The sequence below is a fragment of the Metopolophium dirhodum genome, chromosome 8 (assembly GCF_019925205.1).
Source record: "Metopolophium dirhodum isolate CAU chromosome 8, ASM1992520v1, whole genome shotgun sequence".
NCBI classification, from domain to species: Eukaryota; Metazoa; Arthropoda; class Insecta; order Hemiptera; family Aphididae; genus Metopolophium; species Metopolophium dirhodum.
Genome location: NC_083567.1, coordinates 23912313 through 23936043, shown reverse-complemented (window position 1 = coordinate 23936043; position 23731 = coordinate 23912313). Strand labels below are relative to the sequence as shown.

Genomic DNA, 23731 nt, shown 5'->3' with positions numbered 1-23731 from the left:
TACTTAGTGTAGGTATGTATCGGTGACTTCTGAGACCTCTATAGGAACCCAGTAGGTAGGTATACTTATTATTGTTGTTAATCAATTAAAATCAGTTTTGAAAATTGAATATATCTAATTAATAGTTATATAGGTGCCCTATTAATAATTTCTACCGTGGTAAAATAATTAAATTGATTTCTAATTTTATTAACTAATTAGTAATTACCTAACAATAAAGTAGGTATTTCAAAATTATTAGGAACAAGTTTTATTTATTTTCATTTTTCAGTCTACATTTAAGAAGGAGGTACAAAAAGTTCTAATAATACCTACTTGAATTACACTATTCTTAATTATTAACTACAAAATTAATTTTGCAACCTGACTTATATTAAGTAAAATGAAAAAAGTACTTAAAAAGTAATTAAGTACATCCCAGTATTTGTATTGATTGTTCCTCAATATTTTTTCTTAAAAGTATTAGAAATGTATTTTGAATATTTTCTGAATGGATGTACCTATTCGTTTACGTATTTAAATAGAATTTAACTAATATAAGTTGAATAAAAATTTATTTTATTTACTATTTTTTGTTTTTAATTGTAATTCTCAATTAATTATGTGAATATTTAGTAAATATAATGTGTATAATTCCAAGTATAAGCTAATTGTATATGTATTTACCATGGACTAAGGTATAATATAGTACGTCAGTCCGTGGTATTTACTCTTAAATATTTTAAAACTAATGAAGAAACGTATAAAAACTCGGTCTTAGATATATTTTGCTGTGTTTGTGATAGCATTAAAAAAAAGGGGGAAACTCGTGAAATCGAGGGCGTTTGAGGGGTCTAACTTAAGCCAACTAAGCCCCCCAAAAGTCCGTCAAGTCCTCTCCTTCTTAGTTTTGTGGGGTCAAAGCCCCCCTGAACTCACATTGATGTCAAGTTAGGTTAGGTTAGGTACGTCGAAATTTTAATGGATTTCCGCCTATAGGATAATTATATTATATTTTTCAGGAAAAAAATGTTGGGCGTTAAATTTTATATTGCCCCGGAGCGGCAATTTGGCTTAGTGCGAGACTGCTGTCTGCTTATAAGTTCTTATAAGTTATTTATAATCGTGGATCTAGATAACCATGGTGATCTTGTTAACCGGGGATCTAGGTGATACGTCACCTGGTGGTGCATACCGACCTCTTATCACAGAATTCTGTGGTTTTATGATAAGAAAAAATACGTTACTGAAATTGAAAATAATTTTATAATCACGCATATAGATATAGATATTTGATACTATAATATCTAAATTCTATAGCCGCGGTAGTTTATCCAAATTCCAAATCAAAATATTAAAATAATATGTCTTTGTTAACGTCTAGTTTGATATTGTTTTAAGTTTAAAGTTGTATTAAGCATTATTAAATATCTGAATACTAAATAATATCCGTATCGATAATACATATCCATAATACACTGTTGACTATGTAGTTGGTTTTAGTACCTATATTTGAAATTAAATTAACCTAATTATTCATTTTAATATTGATTTAATATAATTTGTAATTTTTAGTGTATAATATATATGAGTGTTTATTCTATTGTTGGTACTAATGCCATTTATTTTTTGCAATTTTGTAAATTTATAAGAAATCATTGAAAATAATTTTGTAAAATAGTTTTTGACTCAATAAACTTCAAAATGTCAGCGTAAGAATACAAAATTAAATTAATATAATACCCACATTACAATATACCTCTATTGTTTCACACAAGTTATGTTTGATTGTATAAAAATAAAATTTTGTTTGTTATCAGGGAGTGGGCCAGTGATGGTTTAATGGTTGATACAGATGATTATAAAGATATATGCAGCAATTTGGATGAATACTCGGATTTTTCTTATGATCAAACAAATGGTATGGATTGGTATTTTCCTGAAGTTCTTGAGTTATGTCAACACAGCCGATGGCTATTGGATGAAAACAATTTTTCTTTAAATGAATCATCTGTTTCTGAAATTTGTAATATGCTCAAAAATACAATTCTTTGCGAATATCAAACAGAAATATTTTTACAGCATCCATTAATTATTCAGGTATTTTAAATTTAAGATTATTTATTTATCAATATTATTTGTAGTAAATGTTCAATCAATATTTTAGAAATTAATTAAATGGCTGAATGAAAATAAAGAAAAAGAGTTGATACTAGAATGTCTAATTTATTTGGTAAAAAAATTAATAAGAAGACACCATGAATGTACTACCGGTTTGTGTGTAAGTTTATTTAACTTTCAATATGTCAAACAAATTTCTGTGCTCAATCTAATAGAAATTTATTACACCTATAATAAAATCTAAAACCAAACCTATAATGTAAAATAACTTATAAATATTATAAATTATATTTGTAGTGCCTTTAAAAGGTTTTGTGTGCCTAAATATTCGATTCTCATTATGGTTTAAATTATGTAAGTAAATTGTACGATATAGACCTAAATATTTTTTTTCTTTTAAATATATAGCTATATCTATTTTATATTGTTGTTCAATTTTATTATAGAAGATTTTAAATATTTTTATTTCAGGAAAACAATGAAAATATTAATTCCAATTATGATTCTAATTCTCATATTTCGATAAGAGGAACTTATAGTGAATCTACAACTAATGTTAGTATTTTATAATTTTATGACAAGTATGAATATTTTTGTATTGATAATATTTTCTTAATCATGCATTTATGCCACATATTTCTAGGATGAAATTTCACGCTGGGGTATTGCCAAATTTTGTGTTTTACTGATGCCTGTATTATTAAAACATGTTAGCCTTAATAGTGAAGGAGCTTTCTCTTTGTTTATGTCCAGCATGCATCTTTTAACATCTATATCTAACAGTTGTAACGTTAATTTTTACATAGATTTAGTATTTTCTGACTATACAATAAAAAATATATTATTGTAAGTATTAAGGTTAACATTAAAATATGCATCAACAAATTTAAAAAAATACTATTTTATATTCCACCATACTTATTTTTTTTAGAAATGAACCTCTATCTTCACTTAAGTTTTTAATTATTGCTAAGGAAATATTAAAACTTGGTTCACCTAATGAGCAATTTAAAGTAATAATTTGTGACATACTTAAGCAACCATATTGGATTCATCTTTATCCTGAATTGTACCACCAACTGTATGAAAAAGTTATTAATGTAAGTTATAATTTAACAGAATTTTAAAATAAAACCTTACCGTGTTATGTATAGCTAGTAATTTAAATATATTTTATTTATTTTAGGAAGAACTGTTAGAACAACAAATTATCAAAAGGGTTGAAGATGCATATATTTTATCATCCACTTCCAACTTGGATATTACACAATATGCAAATTTATTTAGAAGTTCATTACCTATTACATGCTTCCATAAACAATTTAATATAATTGATAAATTTATTACAAACACGATTAAATATGCGTAAGTGGTTACACTACATATATTTAAGGCTGTTGAAAGCGGGTTATTTTTTTGTCGTTTTTAAGTGATTTTAGACCAATGAGCGGAAGAAAAATTCACTTAGTACAAATAGTCCTATTCTAATTTTTTAAACATATTTGAATTCCTTATTCTCTTTTCAAGGTTATGTAACAAATGGATTTTTGATATTTTTTTTTTTTAATTAAAAAAAAGGTGAATTTCGAAAAAAAAAATAAGAAAATTAATTTGGTACTATTCTAATTATACAATACAAAAAAAATCGAAAATCCATTTCCTACATAACCTAGAAAATAGAATAAGGAATTCAAATGTTTTCAAAATTAAAATCAAGCTTTTGTTACTGTGTGAATTTTTTTCCGCTTTTGGGAATTCCATGTTAAAACATTTTTGATTGCAAAATTTACTGACGTGTGACTGGGTGTATGTACGTTACTGATTTCCAAGAATCTTAGCCTTAGTTTATCTTTAATTACATAAAGTAAAATCACGCACACTAATGATCAGTCACTACACACACAGTCACACATAACTCATGATGGATATAATATAATATTACCTAAATCCGACACCTTAAAAATGATTCGCTTTCAACAGCCTTAACTCTGAGGGGCATAGCGAAGTGGGTAATTAAAAGGTGGCTAAGTGGATAATAGCCAATGGGTTTTTAGTATTTAAGAATGTACGTCAGGTAGTTAAAAATATGACTCTAAATGACTTGACCAAATTTTAGATGGGTAGAACGTTCAAGTTTCTATTATATATATTTTTTGAAGAGAAATCATTATTTTTTAATGTTTTTTTTCCAATGTCGTCAACATTTGATCATCAATTACTTTTAAAAAATGCATGTTTTCTTATGTTAAACTTTTTTTCCAATTAAAGGATTTTATAAAAAATTTTGTATTTAATTTTCAAGTCTTGGATGTTAAAAATAAAAAAACACTTTATTTTTTATTAGAAAATTATGATGACAATATAGTATATTTTATTCAAATGTTGATATGATATGAGGAAGAAGTCCATCCAGTGATGGAAACCAAAAAAAAAATTTTAGTCTGCATTTTTGAATATTGTAATAAATATTTGTAAAATTCTAGTTTGATCAATTATTTAAATTACCTTTTTCTTCAAAATTGTACTAGTAAAATGACTACAGGTATTATAAATAATAAAATATATTATTTAAAAATAATAATCATTTAAACTTTAATTTAAGTTGCTTATTTTGGAATTACATTTACCTTATAATACAATTTTAAATTAGCTATTTATAACTAAGACATTACAACTTTCTTAATATTTTTTTTTTATTATTTTCTTTAGAAAATTAACAGAAACAACAGATAATCATAAAGAATACAGCAACATTTTATTGAGTTTGCTTTCATTTAAATCTGTAGATGTTGTATTACACACATACTTAACACTTAATAATACACTGAAGAAAATATTTAATCATTTAAACTTTGAATCAAAAAAATTTGACCGGTTATTAAACAATTTACTATGTACTAATGTGTTGAATGAAATTATATGTTTTGGCTGTAATAATTCAAACAAAGAGGTATTTTATTTTTATTTTTTAAACTATTGATAATTAAAATAAAGTTATTGTATTTAGATATGTCAATCAGCATCAGAAATGATAGAACAGATAATAAAAAACAAAAACATAATAAATTATAATCAATGGAAATATTTTTTAAATAATTTAGCTCCTATCTTCCCAGTATTATATTGTTATGCTGACCAAACATCTAGTCTGGGCCAAATTGTTTTGGATTTGTTTGATCCCGATCAAGCGGAGAAACTCTTTATTTCAAAATTAGTAGTATGTTATAATTATAAATTATTTTATTATTATTGTTATATATTTATTTTATATGATTGTTTTGATTTATTAATGAAGTTAGGTTAATAAATAGTTGTTATCAGTAGTGTTCTCAGGAATTTTCAATGGGTGGGGTTGTGGATAAGGAAGGAGGGCTATCGGTGCACAAAAAATGAGGGGGTTGCCCTGCCTCCCTCATAGGCATAGAATGGAGGGGGGTCCAAGGGGGCTATAGCCCCCTGGCATTTTGTTTAGCCCTTCCATTTCGTAATTTATTTCAGTTACATTTTTAGAATATATGTTGTGTACCAGAAATATAATAGGTTATAGCCCCCCTATATAAATTCATCACGCTACACCTATGTCCCCCCCTCCTGTAAGTACTCCCATGGTTGCTATGTATTTTCTCTTTTGAAATGGAGTTCTCTATAAAGAGTTCACTACCAATAAATAACTACCTATATATTATTATTTTTATTTTTTTATGTTAATGGTTTTTTTATTTAACTGAAACAAAAAAAAAACTAATTCAAAGAATAAATTTTCTTCTTAAAATTATTATTTTTTGTAACTTGTTTATTTTTATTGTAGTATCTTTTCTAAGTATCTTCCAAATGTAACGCTTAAATCAATATCAAATAATGTACCTACCTTTGTAGTTTTGACTTTTTAATTTATATTTGTATATATTTTTAAAGACCATAATAAAATGTATCATATTTATATTATATTATATTTAAATAAAAAATTTAATTTTTAGCTACTTCATTCAACAGTTGCAATGTTGTTCAGCAAAGATAAAAAATCTCGGGTTGAAGCAAATAATAGAATAACATGGATTTTTAAAACATCTCTAAATAGAAACATTAAACTGCCAAATGATATTTTTTTAATGGAAATTGATGAAGTAAATGAACATGTAGACAAACCCATTGGTGAATATAATGTATGTAATTTATATGAATATTTTCTTATTTTAAATTTATAGTTAATTATATAGTGCTGGCTGATGAGATTTAGAAGAGATGGGAAACAACATTTTATAATTACTGTACACCTTGTAAATGTATTAAATAATTTTTAAATAATATATTTTTATCTACTAATTCTAATTTGGTTGCATAGTTGTGCCAGTACCTATAATTCATGTAGCTGAATAAATATTAATCGTACAATAATTGTTATACATTAGAAATAGATATAATTTGCAATTATTATAATTATTTGAACTATTATTAGGTATAATAATTGAAAAAATCCTCACCATATACCTTTTTTTTTGGTTTTTGTTGTATGACTAAATTATTATTACGATGACCAACATAATATTATGTTTTAATTAATAAATTATTTGAATTTAACTTAAATAGTTTTATTTAATTCAGTCTTTTGGTATAGGGCACAAGCCACCACTGTATTTAATTATAAGTATATGAGTATTGAGTATGATTTAAAATTGTGTGTATTTTTAGAAAAAGGATTTAGATGATATGATAGATTTAATATCTAATGAATGTTCAAGTCATCAAACTATTAAATGTGCTCTATACAAAATATCAGTAATACTTGAACATAATCATCTTCAACAACATTTTATTCATAATGGAGGAATGGATATTATATTAAATTTACTTAAATCATCAAAAGTATTGAGTGATTACTATTTATGATTTTGCTTTGAATTATCTATTAATATCACCAAATATTTTTTAGCTTTTTGTTAATGAACGTGGCTTGTTAATTGCATTATTAAAACTAACTTTATGTTTCACGAAGAAAAAAAAAATAAATATTAGTGATCATAACTCATTAGCAAAGAATATTGAAATACAACTTCAATTAATCGCAGGTACATCAATTTTAATACTATAATCTTTTATATTTATACAATTATACTAAAAACATTTTTATACATTATAGTTCTATCTGATTTCCATGAAGTTCCACTTGTAAAACAGTATGTGTTCCAAATTTTTTTTTATTGTATTTTCAACCAATATTTAACTTCCTATGGAGAAATACCAAAAGTAGTTGTGAATAAAATAAATACTCCTATTAAATTCAACAAATACTCTTATACAACTAATAATTCTGATGAAACAATGTTATTTTCAAGTAAGTTTAACCACACAAAATTGTTGCCATCAAATTTATTTGAATTAATATATTTTATTTATTATTTATTTTAGGAATTAAAGAGAACCATAATTGCATGGAAGTTTTAATATTAACATGGCATTTGAAACATTATGATAGTGTTGATGTGTTTTTGGAAAATGGCCTCACTGCAAACTCACAAAACGATGTATTCAACAATGTTTTTCAACGTTTTAGAAAAGCCTGTATTAAATGGTCAGTTAAAAAATGCTTGGTTGACTTAATTGCTGCCCAGTCACATCAAGTAGCATTAGCCATTCTTGGTGATTTAAAGAGGTAACAATTTCATTTATTTTGTATGGCATATACTTATAATAACTTATAATTTTTATTTAAACGTATACGCAACAATTCTTAATGATCATAATAATAAATTATATATGAATATACATTTTCTAATAAAAACTGTAACCTATGTATAATCATGACAAATTAGATAGGTATCATCACAGTATTTTGATACGCATTCTCCGCTCTTTACTTCACCTTTATCGTAGTTCTCCACTTCTTATTGGCTGTCAATCATATACCTACATATATAACATAGAACAAAATCAACCAATGAGAAGTGGAGAACTACAATATAGGCTGGAGGTGAAGGAGATATGTAACTACTGCGCTAAACTAGTACAACTGTGATGAAACCTATCTAATTTTTTGTGTATAATAATATAGTAACTATAATCATTTAAACTTACAATAATGTACAAAAGCAATTTTTTTTTATGTTGAAGTTTTATTGCTTTTAATCTTGACAGTGACATAATACACATTTTGGGAATAATGAAGATATTTAGATATTTTTTTACCATTTAGTATTTAATGAGAGTGAGAAACCATAATTAATGTGTTATACAAGTACATTTTACAAAATAACAAAGTATTAAAAATTAGCCTCGATTCTTCAGTGACTTGATCCATCTTGTTGTAACACGATCTGGCGATAATTTTATTTGTTATCAGCAATTCAGCAATTTTATTTTAGATTCTGACCGGCACTGATTTTACAATGATGTTTTTTTAAAATTTTAAAATTTTGTTTTTTGCGCCTGTCATCACCTTTTAGAACAGTAAAAGTACTTGGATTTTCTTCAACAGTATCTTTTCTGATAGGGTAGTGAATCTAGTTGGTACTTTAGGAGGTAAAAAATAAAAATTTTCCAGTAGTTTTCAAAAGTAAAATAAATATAAATAAGATAATAAAAAATAAAAGAAAAATTAAGGAAAAACAGTAATTTTTACGCAAAATTGATTTTGGTTATTGGTGTAACTCTAAAACAAACGACAATAGATACATGATATAATTACAACTGAATGTTTATTAGGGAGCCACTCAACTATATAGGCTAAAAAAAAATTGTTTTTTCCATATCTTACTTCATAATATTGATTTATATGTTATTAAAAAGCTATTGTAAAAATATAATTTGCGCCTTCTACAAAACTTTAATGTCTAACGTCTCATGACAAAAAAAAAAAAAAAAAACATAAAAATCTAACTAATCAATAGCCAAGAGTCACTAATGAGTGGTTGCTTAATTCACAACTTTCATGTCAATTTGCAAATTATTTTGAGTTAGATATTCATAAAAAAATTTCTTTTTAAATCTAAGATTTGAAAATATATAATACAAGATTATCCATAAGTTTGTCTACCTTTATCAAAAAAAAAAATGTCTACAAGAAAGTCAAATTAAATTTTTATTAGCGTTTGAAATTCATATTTTTACAACATTTGATATTCACTCGATTTCTCATGTAACGATTTTCTTATTTTGTTGCACTTAAAAAAAGGTTGCTTGTAGATACTTGAAAATTTCACTGAATGTTTATATTAGCATTTTCTATACACGATAATATTTTCAATCTCGTTTCTAGAAGTTTTCAGACTTTTACATTTTTAAGGTATTTTTTTCCATACATATCAATAAAATTTTATTTGTTGGGTAAAAAAGCGTGAAAATTTAATGCAAGGCTCCTGATATGTCGTTCTAATATCACTTGATATATTAAAAATACATAGGCACAATTTTTTTTTATAAGCATTTAAAGTTCAAATTTTGACAAAATTTATCAAATTTATAATTTAATAAGTATTTTGTAGTTGAAAATTTATAAAATGTTCAACTTTTATAGCTAAGGATTGAAAATTTAAAACAAGGTTCAAAAAATAAAAAACAGGTTAAATATAAATTACTTTATTCACAATAATATCATCAAATATACTTGAAAATATCATAGGCTGACTGACCGTTATCGCCCAGAATCGTTTTTCTTATACAATATTATATCATTGAATTCAAATTTAACACCATCTATTACAGTGACCCACTTGTAACCTACTGTACAGCAGAGCGACATCCACTTCCCACCTTTTTATTATTGAACTTGATAATTATTTACCCATGAATTTGATATTAACTATTAATACTCGTGTCATTCTATTAGTATTCCTATGCCAGTGAGTTAAATTTTGTTTGTTATTATTAAAGTGAAGTTAAATTCAGTATTTTTTTTCTGAGGACAATCAATTATTCACTTATTCACACATGTAGATTGCAGACCTTTCAATCGTATTGACTTAAATTATTGGTTAAAACATTGTTCATATTAGCATTTTCTATACACCATAATATTTTCAAAATATTTCGACTTATTTTGAGCTGTTTACATAAACATTCATAAAATTTTAATTGTTGGGTAAAAAAAAGTTGAAAATTTAATAGAAGGCTCCTAATAAATAGTTTCAAAGACAAGAAAAATATTAAAATTCCATAATCACAGTTTTTTTTGTAAGCATTTAAAGTTCCAATATTGACAAAATACGTAAAATTTACGAAAATATGCAAATTATATTGAGTTAGAAATTCATAAAACGTTTTCTATTTAAATCTAAGATTTGAAAATTTTATACAAGATTCCTCATAAGTTTATCTACCTTCCTCAAAAAAAAATGTCTACAAGCAAATCAAATAAAATTTTTTTGAGCGTTTGAAGTTCATATTTTTACAAAATTGGATATTCACTCAATTTCTCATGTAGCGATTTTGTTATTTTGTTGTAATTCAAAAACGAATAACTGTAAATATATGAACATTTTACTGAATGTTTATATTTTCATTTTCTATACACCATACAATTTTGAAAATATTTTTTATAAGCATTTAAGCCTTCGAATATTGACAAAATTTAATAATTATTTTGTAGTTAAAAATTTATAAAATTTCAACATTTTTAGCTAAGGATTGAAAATTGAAAACAAGGCTCCACGTAAATAGGTTATATATAAATTACTTTATTCACAATAATATCATCAAATATACTTGATAATATCATAGGCTGACTGACCGTCTTCGCTCAGAATCGTTTTTCTTTTACTATGATATTATATCATTGAATTCTAATTGAACACCATCCATTATAGTGACCCACTTGTAACCTACTGTACAGCAGAGCGACACCCACTTGTCCACCTTTTTTGAGTTTAGGGGATTACTTTATTAAATTTCAATACTGTTGTAGCTTAATACAATGCAGTAATGCACAATGGATAGATCTATGCGTACATTATTATCATGCGGAATCTGCGCTTGAAGCCGATTTGGTCCACGATTCATAGATATTTTAATATTTTATCTATCAATTGTGGATTTGGTATTTTGGTCAACCCGTTCGGCCCTGATGAATTCATTGAGCATGCCTTAAAAAGATAACGCGCGTGACGTGGTAACATAGTTGTGGTTATGTTTTGCGCATGTGCAGTGGAGTTACGCATGCCCAATGGCGACATCGGGGCGAACGAGCCGACCATATTATCGGCTTCAAGATTTTAAATCTATCCAGTATGTATTATCTGGGGTTGTAGCCATAGATAAATTTCCTTTATCTATGGTTGTAGCATAATTACATATTATAATTATTACTATAGCGTACGTCTTGTTCTGTGGTACTAGGGTGTAGTTATAGATATTATATTAAAATTAAAAATAAAGATAATAATATTATACTAATATACTACCTGATTATAATCACTACCGTGATTACAATTTATAGTCAAACCGGTGTTCGGTTGTTTATACAGATTGTAGTATATAATAGTCATAGATAATATACGACCTAACCTTGTTGTATTTATCTAGAAGTTTAGCACATACCTCAATACCTGGTGGCAGGCATTACTGTATACTAATAAGGTATATTAAGTTTTATTGTTTTAAGTACGGTCCAAAGTTCGGAGTACGTAGTCTGTACTCTGTAGTCAGTTGTAACTACTCACTCTCTCTCTCTACAGTTCAACGTTTGACTTTGAAAGATAATATTAATCATTGACTACATAGATTGTATTCATTTTTTACGTGCAGTTCGTTGAGGTTATAAGACCTAAGAAGTGATTATTTCTAGAAATATTAAAATTTCTCTCGATCTAATAAAAAATCTTATAACTAAGGTATTATTATATAAAATTCTTCAAAATGGCAATTTTTTTGAGATCGTCAGTGTGTAAATCAAAATTAGTTTTTTCACTATCGAAAATTGTAACACCCGTAACTTCAATGAAGCTCTCCACATGTAACTTGGAGTATATAATTACTGAAAAAGTTGGTGAAAAACAAAATGTTGGCCTGGTAAAACTTAACAGACCTAAAGCTTTAAATGCTTTATGTGATGGTTTGGTCACAGAACTGACCGAAGCCGTATCTGCTTATGACGCCGATGATTCAATTGGAGCTATTGTTGTTACTGGTAGTGAACGTGCATTTGCGGCTGGTGCTGATATCAAAGAAATGCTTGACAAGACTTATTCCACTAACCTAAAAATTGGTCTACTCAAACAATGGGACAACCTGAGTAAATGCAAGAAACCAGTTATTGCTGCTGTAAATGGTTTCGCTCTAGGTGGTGGATGTGAATTAGCAATGATGTGCGACATTATCTATGCTGGAGAAAAAGCTAAATTTGGCCAACCTGAGATTGTGATTGGAACCATTCCCGGAGCCGGTGGTACTCAGCGTATGATTCGCTCTTGCGGTAAAAGCTTTGCAATGGAAGTATGTTTATCTGGAAACCAGATTTCGGCTCACGAAGCTTTATCTAGAGGATTAGTTAGTAAGGTGTTCCCACCAGAAAAGTTAGTAGACGAGGCTATTAAATTGGCTGAAAAAATAAGTGAACATTCACCTTTAATTGTTGCATTATGCAAAGAATCTGTAAATTATGCATATGAATCAAGTTTAAGCCAAGGTTTACAATTTGAGAAGAAGTCATTCTATGGAACTTTTGCAACCGATGACCGGAAGGAAGGAATGACTGCATTCATTGAAAAAAGAAAACCAAACTTTTCTAATAATTAATATAAAATGTAATTTCATTGTATAGTGTTCTATACTATTATTTTTTACATTTAAATTTTAATATACATAATGTTAATTTTTTATACAAAATATATTTACTATCTTTGTGCAGATTTTACATCAAACTATTACTACTAAACTTGAAAAAGAACAAAACTGTGGTTGTTATTATGAGAGAAATTTAGTTAGTTACTCATAAAATTAATATCTATAATATACCCTGTTCTTAATGAGCAGACAACAAATTTGGGCAGTGGCGTAATCAGGAATTTTGTATGGAGGCTAAGCCTCACAAAAAAAATACAAAAAATACAATATGTTTTTTATTTACACTTTTATTTTTTTATGAATCTTGATAAAATTCTGAGGTCAACACCGTCAATGGGTGGTTGGGCTATAGCCCCCTATTCCCCGTCTGAATTTGGGTAGCAAAATCGGGTTTGCTTGTGGCTTCTTATTTGGAACAGGGTATAGAATAATAAAATAATTACATTTTTTAGTTGTACCCTACTCACGAAGAAATTGTTTTGAAATTTTAATTTACAAGACTAATAACAGTGTAATTATATTGAAATATGAATATTTCATCACACAAAAATTGTATTATTTAAATTTAACTAAAATCGATATTAGTAGAAAAATTTCTCGTATTATTTTTTTGATTTTATACAACTTTAAATTCTTATAGTTAACTGTATGTTGCCGCCGTCAGCTCTTATTTTTAGAAAATAAGGAGTGCCTTCACGACTGACGATTTGATTATATTATATATGTTTGGAGAACATCAAATAAAGATAATAAAAAGGAATAATGTGTGCTGGTAATTTATGTGGATTTTATTGACCAATAACAATAATAATAATAATAATAATAATTTTTCTCTCAACACAATATATGTTTAAGCATTACCATTGAGTATAGATAGTATACTCAATGGCATTACTTTAAATTAAATAAATAAATGAATAAATAAATTGCCAGGTAGGTTTATAATAATTAAGTGTTAAAATAATAATATAGCAATGCTGTAGCAAATAATAATAATAAATTTCTGACTAGAATATGAATAATGTAAATGTTTATGTGTAGCTCGTCACTGTATTCAAATTTAACATACATTTTGGTATCATCCTTATAATAATTCAAGAACATGCTCTAAAGTCTAAATACTATATTAATTTAATTAATGTACAATATTACTATTTTCCCAGATATTTAGAAATAAGTGTATGCATTGAGCAATTTGAAGTAGATGAAGAACTATTTGAAAATGCGTTAAAAAAGTTTTTGATATTGCCTCCAATTTTTTTGACTGATTTACAAACATTAATCGTTGTTTTAAAACTATTACATTTTGCATTGACAAAAAGTATGTATGTTTATAATTAGATAAAATAAATTACCTTAATTATCATACAATATTTTATTTTTTTAATGTATAATATTTATAGGAGTATTAATGAATAAATTAAATTGGGTAGCTGAAATATTAACAAAATCTGAATCTATGCATCATAATTTGGCGGATGATTTTAAAAAAGATGACAAATCAAAACAATTGGTTTGTAATTAATATATATAATATGCATAGTTTTTCAAATTAATATTAATATTTTTATTCTCTAGTGTAATCAATTTTGTATCGAACTTTATGAAGTATATTGGCTTTGCTTAAAAAACTATAGTCATTTTTCAACTTTGAATTTAACAAAACTGTTATTTGATCGATTGGCATCTTCAAAAAACGAAATTGGTATTTAAATTTTTAGAACTGTATCTTAATTGTTAATATCACAAATCCATGTAAATCTAAATACACAGTGCAATTCACTGAGAATGCTCATCCCCTCTTTAGTCTTTATACATTAATTCTGAATTTGATTAAATTTTGATTTTTTAATTTTAAGTATTATAGTATTTTTAGTATTTTAGGTATATATTATTGTAGTAATACTTATTTAAGATATTTTCAAGTATTTAGATTTTTATACCATTGAAGTGTCCTATCAAGATAAAAATTATTTTTTCACACCTTTTTTGCTGTAAATTGTTAAGCAGAAAGCAAAAAATTGTTAAGTAGATTTTTTAACGTTTTTATTTTATGTTTAATAATTCAAGTTTTACATAAAATATAAAAATCTATTATTTAGTCGTCTACTATACTATGGTCCAGGAGAGAGCACTTCTGGGCCATACGTGTCCATTTTCGCACATTCCTACCACAAAACCTTCCCGTACGCTGGCCGCCGCCAACTCTAGCCACCGCTAATTAATTTGGATGCGTGAGCGAGTAGTACTCTCTCCTGGGCCGTAGTATAGTCTAGTGCACATTACACTCAGATAATTTTATCATTAAATAAATGTTAATTGATTAAAAGAATTGCTTTAATTTTAAAATTATCATTGCCTTAAAATTCTTATTAAGGTTATTATTGTGGACTATATTATCCTTGTGCATAGGCCCATTTTGGGGGAGGGGGGTGCTCGATTTGCAAAATCACTTGCAAAATTCATATTAGCACCCCCAAATTGTTGATAACATCATCAAATTTTTATTGACTATAATATTATGCCATAGGTATTTGAATAAGATTATTTCTAAGACCTTATTATTTTCATAATAATAATAATATCTGAACAATAATATAGATCATAATGTATTTTGTTAGATAATTGTTTATATTAAGATTAATGTGAAGGTGTATCAATTGAGGAGGGGGTGTGGGGGGGACAAATCATTTTAGTCGACATAAATCTAGAACCCCATAAATTGAACCCAAATTGTGCCTATGTCCTTAGGACATAAAGTTAAATAATTCAGAAACTACTCATTTAGATTTTGATTTTTATAAATCAAAAAATTCATAAAAATCATTTGCTTAACAATTTACTGTAAAAAAAAGTGGAAAAATTATGTTAATATCACCAGAAAACGTCCCTAAAAGGTATAAGAATCTAAATATTATTGAAAGTATGATCATAAAGTACTTCTAAAAAATTCAAACTTGAAAATGCATACTTAAAGAAAAAACCTGAGTGAGCATACTATTGTGAATCACCCACTGTATATTTAAAATAAATAGATTTAATTATAAAAATATAGAACACTGAAATGTAATTTATTTTTATATTTTTCTTCTTATTTATCACTTGTAGGTATTTATTTTTTATGAACTAAATTATGATTATCTTTAAAATAATGTGTAATATTTGTTATAACTAAAATTGTTCAACATTAATTTCAAATATTTGATAAAAACAATACATTTTTTTATTGATATTTGTGGTTATGAAAACAATAAGTAATTGAAGTACATCTAAAATTAATATTAAATAGTACCTACTCAAGAATTATTATTTGTTTGCATAATACTAATAGTATACATATTATTTTTCAGTTTTATTACAAATTAATATGAAGTGTCTTACTATATTAACGGAAAATCCAAAAAATATAGATAAAGACTTCGTGAAAATATATTTATCTCAATTTATTTCGTTAAAAACAACACTGATGAATAACTTGAATGAAAAAAGTTTGCAGCGAAGTTATTTAATTGTCCTGAACCACATCCTTCACCATACAATTTTAGTACCAAATGTAAAATAATATTACAATTTATTGTTGTATTCCCAAATTGAATGCATATTATTAAAATATTGTTCTACTTATAGATTTCTGAAGTATGGTGTATGTACGACTGGGAAACATGGACATGGTCAATGATACACAGTACTGATTTATTAGTACGCGCTCTAGTCTTTCAATTTTCAGCTGGCTTGGCAGTTATTGATATTCCAGTATCACATAATTTAATTCATCTTGCATTAAAGTACATGTTTAGTTATTTTATCTCATTTAATAAAATTATATATACTTGCTTATTATAGTATACATAACAATTTCAATTTATTTTCTAGTTATTTTTGTGAATCAAGTTGCTTGGAAAATTGTGTTGTTGCCGAGCAAGCAGCTTTATTTTGTTCAAATTTATTTTGTTTCCCTAAGTTTAAAGTAATGTTTATTGCTTGATCAAATCAACAATACATTTGTTTGAAATAATATTATTTTATTTCTTTCAGAGTTTATGCCACCAATGCATTATTAAATTGGATTTTGATGCTTTTGTTCAAATTATTAATTTGTGTTCATACTACGACTATACCAAACCTGGTGGGTAAAATATTCAAATGTTATTATAAATTTAAAATAAGTATAATTATTAATGGAAAACAAATGTTGTACAGAAAAAAAAAACTTTATGACATCTCCAAAACTTGTGTCCAATATATGCTGCATGTTTTTCAATATGTTTACATTAACAGAAGTAAATTTATATGAACTCGATCAACATAGTCAATTTGTACAAGCACTTTTCATGTATGTATTAAATATTTTGTATAGTATTAAGCTACTAAATATTTGATATTTGTTTAACTCTTGTACATAACTTAGAATGTGTTTATTGCAATACACCTCAATTCCACCTTTTATTTTTTTATTAATAGCTATTATACCCCATGTTTTTCATTATTTATTATATTTAAGCGATAGATATTTTTGGTTTTTTTCAAATCTTAATGGTTTTTTGTCTGTATTTTATCTATTTCTATCATACATTTTCATATTAGCAACTCAATTTCTCATACATTTCTAATTTAATAGGATCTATTTTATTTCAATTGTCAACTATAATCAGACAGATTACCTGTCCTCTTCAATCCATATATTTTATTTTATATTATAAAACTATTTCCATAACTCCCAAAATCATCTTTAATATAAAATTATTGAATTTAGCAATGTAAACTTTTCTCCTGCCTTTATTATTAGATGTTTGTAGTTATGCACCATAACAAAAATAAATGTGTACATTTTAAATTGTTTAATAACCATACTTATTTAATACAGGTGCTTAAAAAAATATTTGACTCCTATGAGTATTGAAAACCCTAATATCATGGAGATGTGTGGTCGCATATGTTCTGTTCTTACACTATTTATACCTGTTAGCAATTATAATTTTGAAAATTTATTAAATTCTTTAAATGTTATCTATGAAAGGATTAATATTAATTTGGGTAAGTAGAACATTTTTACAACAAGTTATCTAGTTAATTGACAAATTATAATATTAATATTGTGTTTTAGATTATTGTACAACAATGGTATGGAGATCATTATTTAGACTGACAACAATAGTTATACAGTATACAAATTATAAAACATTTGTTATAACAAATAATTTAATAACTGCATTATTAACTAGTGTAACTTCCGAAAATAAAGATTTATGTATTGAAGCATTAAATGTAGTTTCTTTAGTATGTCCTCAACTGTCTAAAAGTAAGTAAAATATTCATTTAATGCCTATATTTAATCTTAGAATTACTCGGGTATGTTGTGCTTTAAAAAATTTGAATTTCCCATTAAATTATCTAATAATAGTCCAATGTAATAATATTATGAATTGTTCACATATATTTACTCTAACTACACCTACAAGACTTATTTATGCTCACTAACTTTTTATAATAATTATTATTTAATTATTGTATCTGTATTTTTTCTCATTAACATATTTCTATGTCCCTTATTTATTTATATCATAATTAAGTGTATTGTTAATTTTTTTGTTATGTTAAATACCACATGTTATATCCATTATATTTACCAAAAAGGTGTTGCCTAGCATACATGAACAATAATCAAATTTAATACCTAGTTAAACAAAAATTTAATAAAGATCAAAAATATTGCATGGCTTTAAATAGCGTGACTTTCCAGCGAACTTTTTATTTTTAGTAGAGGTACAAAAATTTGTTGGGAACCATCTATAAAAAAAAGGTGGGTAAGTGGATTTCGCTCTGCTGTACAGTAGGTTACAAGTGGGTCACTAATGGATGGTGTTAAATTTGAATTCAATGATATAATATCATTGTATAATAAAAACGATTCTGAGCGATAACGGTCAGTCAGCCTATGATATTATCAAGTATATTTGATAATATTATTGTGAATAAAGTAATTTATATATAACCTATTTATGTGGAGCCTTGTTTTCAATTTTCAATCCTTAGCTAAAAATGTTGAACATTTTATAATTTTTTAACTACAAAATAATTATTAAATTATAAACTTTAAATGCTTATAAAAAATAACTGTGCCTATGTATTTTAATATTTTTCAACTGCTATTAGAACGTTATATCAGGAGCCTTATATTAAATTTTCACGCTTTTCTACCCAACAAATAAAATTTTATTGATATTTATAGAAAAAAAAAACTAAAAAAATTGAAAACTAAAAATGTTCCTAAACATTTCAAAACAAATCAAAATATTTTTAAAATTGTATCGTGTATAGAAAATGCAAATATAAACAACCAGTGAACATTTCATGTATATACGTTCATTTCACACCAAAAACCAAAATCGATTTTCTCAAAAACAGATTTTACGTAAAAATTTCCGTTTTTCCTTAATTTTTAGGGATATGGGATATTTTTACTTTTGCCCCCCCCCCCCCCCACTTTCCTATCAGAAAAGTTACTGTTGAAGAAAATCCAAGCACTTTTACTGCCCTAAAAGGTGATGACAGACACAAAATAAAAAAAAAAAACCCACATCATTGTAAAATCAATACATTCATTGTTCCATTCAGAATCTAAAACACACATTATTGTTAAATAAATACATTCTTTTGCTCCGCTCAGAATCCAAAAAAATAACTGTATTGAATACTTATATAAAAAATTCTAAAAAAATACCTAAATATTATTTTTATTTTATTTAGAGTTTGCTCATCGTGTTTGTAACATTTTAATTCATACATTGCTCTTGGAGTGGCATCATAAATTAAAACGAAAAATGTTATTAATTGCATTATCAAACATATTTATTGAACACCCAATCACATATGAAACAGCGAAGCATGACAATGACATATTACATTTCATCATTTCTAAATTGAAAATTATGCAGCTACAAGTTACTAAACAATCAAATCATAAATCAGTATGTATATATTAATCAATAATTGTGTTTGCATGGATCAATGAAAATAATATGTATAAATATTTTAATTATTTTAGAAAATATTACAAAATGAGTATTTGGAAATTGTGAAATTTTGTTGCAATTTATTTCATGGATGTAATGACGCTAGAGAAGATGCTTCCGCTGAATTGCCAGATTTAGTTCATAAACTTTGGCCTATTGTTGTTGCCAACCCTAAATCAGATATTTTAATGTGTACACTACAAATGCTTGTATCACTTACATCTACATGTCCTTCTGGTAAGTAATTCTATGTGATACGATTCATATTAAAAGTGTTTAAAAATTATTTACACCTCAATTAATTTGTCAAAATTCATTAGAACATTATCAAGTAACAGAATTAAAAATATATAAATCATAGAATTATGTAGTTTTCACATTTCATTTTTGACAATAATTAGAAACTAATTTAAATTTCAGAAATGTAATAGTTTTTTTTCTAATAGAAAAAAAGATGTATTTACAAATATAAATTATAACTTATAATATAATGTATAAACCTACATTATAGCATGCAGTGCAATGACAATGACTAGCAGTACACTTGGAATGGAACCAAAAACAAAATGTACTTCATTTTCATTATTTCATGAAGTAATTACATTATCTACTAATTTTCATTTAAACGAAGATATTTTGAATATTACGCTGCTGTTAGTTTTAAACTGTTGCCAAGCTCAAGAATGTCGTGTAACAATTACAAAAGTATAATTTTTATGTATATTAATATGCTAATAATAATACACATTTTATAATTTTTTTTAAATATAATATATATATAACTTTTTTTAGAGTAAACTATTGCCAAGCGTCGTATTGACTCTTAATCTTAAAGACAAAAAATTTCCAATTAAGATTGAACAACAATATTTAAAGTTTTTGCTGGTTTTCACAAGTTACAGCGAGGGACAAATACACCTTTTAAAAGTAAAAAACATGATTTTTAGGTGTATTGTTTAATAATAATATATTTCTTGTTTTCTTTAATTTTGTGTGAATATTTTTTTTTCATAGGTTGAAAATATTTTGGATACTTTAGTAGATCTCTTAAAATCAAATTATGTAAATGATTCTTTAGCCATATTGAGAAACTTGTGTTTTAATGGACAAAACCGTGCAATTATTTTGTCATCAGGTAATACACTATACATACAATTTAGAATATGAAATTCATTAATCTAAATAAATATTTTGTGTCATATCTAGATGTATTTTTAGACGGAATTAAAACCTTATTAGAAACTGGAAACCCTACAAACCAAAATTATAAAGATATTAGCTTAGCCATATGGTCAATTGCATGCAACAATCAAAAAGCTCGTCTTCAACTATGTCATTGGGGTATAGATAGGTATTTTGAGAAATTATCTGATTTAGTAATATGTAGTGATGAAACAAAAAGCATTATGAACTGTACATATAAAGTTTTAAAAGGCTAAACTGGACGTGAAACATTTTTTTTATGAAAATATTACCATGCTAAACAAAAAGTTCTAAAAGTTTGCCCATCAAATTGATTCATTATGTTAAAATAATAATGTATATATTTAATATAACCTACCATTAAGTTATTTTATGTTCATTTAAAAATATATTATTTAAGTGTTTTTTTTTTTAAGAATTATCAATAAAAGTTTTAATTTTTTATAATTTATTTTACATTAGTATAATAATAGTATGCTTCATTATGATTCTCATGTTTATGTGTTATAGCGTGCCTTCTGACTTACATATATTTTTAGCTAAATAAACAACAATTACAGCCTACAGGTATATATAATACGAAAAAAGTTTATTGGTGTCGTAAAATTTTACTGAATTGATTACACCAAAATATGCATATAATATGATCTATAACATAATATGTTACCGGTAATATGTCTAATTCAATAATTACATATACCTATTACCTAGGTATTTACTATTTAAGCAGGTATTTTATAAAATGCCTGTGGATTTTAGGCAAATTATTTTAGCATATAATGCCTTGGCATTATATACAGAGTGTTCCGTGAGGATATACCCATAAGCCGTAGAAGAAGACTCGCCGCTCGGATAAAAACCGTTTTTTGTTGTTTTACCTATAAACTAAAAAAATTATTAAAAATCTTAAAATCAATGAAAATAAAATGTTGAAAGGTCAATATTTTCAGAAAAATGAAATATAAAATGGCAATGTTCAATTGTTTCAAAAATTAAATTTTTTACTTTTTTACCGAAAAATGTAATTAAATTAAAAAATAAAATATATTTAGTTCTTGCCTATGTTAGTCTAATAAAAAAAACAGATTTATGATAAATGTATTATCTTAATGGGTAAATCCTAGATGGACACAGTATACCTATGTCTCAGACATTTTATAGAATACCTAAACAAATTTAGGCAAAGTATTAAAATAATTAATATATTAAAAGCTTTAAATGATGATATAATACTTATATAGTATGTACACTCACTTAGTACTTATAACAACATGTTAAGAGGACATTACACCGACATTTGCTGTCTCCGACTTACAAGTTACAAGCGCGCGTAACATAACAAATTGTACGCTCAGCAGAACACGTTTAGCTCCGTTAAGTTAAAAATTAGAGGGAATCGGCCTCTTATAAAATTTAAAGGTAACATCATTATCTAGGCAATCTCTTGGGCTTTTTATTGTATTTTAATTTTCAAGCCAGTTATAAGTATTTCAAAATTGTAAATTGTTTGTACATTTTAAAATACTGAGCGTACAATTTTCTATATGTTACGCACTTGTAAGACGGAGACAACAAATGTCGGTGTAACGTCCTCTTAAGCTAGAATGCAAACAAAAGTTACACAATACTCTGTTTTTAAAACACAAATATTTTTTACTTTAGCACGTGGCACCTTGTTTTACACGTGCATTTTGTAAACCCTTGCCTACTGCGCCTGTTTATTGTTGACTAGCAACATATTGCAATGCTAGCTATTTGGCTGGTACCTTATCTAAATGTTATAGTTTTTTTTTGACAAACAGTAAACTTTGACCTAGCATATACCTACTTATCTTAAAGTTCTATTGATGTAGGTACCCACTCGATAAAAATTAGAAACCAACAAATATTTCTGTTTTTTTTTTTATCATATAATATTTTCTACGACTTCTTTGGACAAATTTGATGTATTTAATCAGATTTTAATTTTGTATCCATATAAATCACGAATTAAGATAATCGACTAAGTTAAAATTGTTTAATTGTTTTGTTGTATAAATAGATATTATCTATAAGTGTGTTTTTTTTATTTTTTTTTGTGGACACGATAAGTAGCCGAAATAATCTTCGATTTTCAACTTCAGTATCTTGTTTGATGTGAAAGTGAATATTGTTGGTGCAGGTCAAATTTTAAAATTCCCAAACGTTTTCAAAAGCGCCGGAAAAACAACATAAAAATTATTAAGGAAAAACGGGAATTTTTACGCAAAATCGATTTTACTTTTTTGTGTTTCTCTAAAACTAATGACCGGTAGATACATGAAATTTTCTCTGGTTTTTTATATTAGCACTTTCTATAGACGATAAAATTTTCAAAATATTTTGATTTGTTTTGAATTGTTATCGGACATTCTCAGTTTTCAATTTTATTAGTTATTTTTTCTTAAGCTTAACAATTTAATACAAGGCTTCTACTATATTGTTACAATAACATTTGAAAAATATTATAAATCCTTAGTCACAGTTTTTATTTATAAGCATTTAATGTTCAAATCTTGACAAAATACGGAAAAATCACGAAAATTAGGAATTTATTTTGAGTTGAGAATTCATAAAAAATGTTCTTTTTAAATCTAAGATTTGAAAATATATAATACAAGATT

The 23731-nt window shown here is 26.0% G+C and overlaps 2 protein-coding genes across 4 annotated transcripts; both read left to right on the top strand.

Annotated features, from left to right (window-relative positions):
- Positions 1-1292: 1292 nt before the first annotated feature.
- LOC132950313 (uncharacterized) lies at positions 1293-21540 on the top strand. Of its 3 annotated transcripts, XM_061021714.1 has the most exons (30): positions 1293-1691; positions 1800-2079; positions 2147-2260; positions 2572-2655; positions 2744-2946; positions 3032-3200; positions 3287-3465; positions 4810-5050; positions 5108-5317; positions 6078-6263; positions 6790-6963; positions 7031-7166; positions 7238-7432; positions 7507-7750; positions 14037-14194; positions 14277-14386; positions 14452-14578; positions 16224-16426; positions 16501-16658; positions 16747-16840; positions 16909-16999; positions 17074-17206; positions 17738-17907; positions 17978-18172; positions 19621-19841; positions 19919-20123; positions 20398-20591; positions 20679-20813; positions 20901-21021; positions 21093-21540. In XM_061021714.1, the coding sequence occupies exons 1-30, from the start codon at positions 1684-1686 to the stop codon at positions 21323-21325; spliced, it is 4971 nt and encodes a 1656-aa protein (XP_060877697.1). In that variant the 5' UTR covers positions 1293-1683; the 3' UTR covers positions 21326-21540. The 3 variants fall into 3 exon arrangements, with proteins under 3 accessions (XP_060877697.1, XP_060877698.1, XP_060877699.1); XM_061021715.1 differs by lacking the exon at positions 1293-1691 and having other exon boundaries at positions 2063-2079; positions 2147-2454; XM_061021716.1 differs by lacking the exons at positions 1293-1691; positions 1800-2079 and adding an exon at positions 2398-2454 and having other exon boundaries at positions 2172-2260.
- On the top strand, positions 11583-12943 carry LOC132950314 (probable enoyl-CoA hydratase, mitochondrial). Its single transcript, XM_061021718.1, has one exon. It carries the CDS (start codon positions 11947-11949, stop codon positions 12823-12825), a length of 879 nt encoding a protein of 292 aa, XP_060877701.1. The 5' UTR covers positions 11583-11946; the 3' UTR covers positions 12826-12943.
- Positions 21541-23731: the final 2191 nt, after the last annotated feature.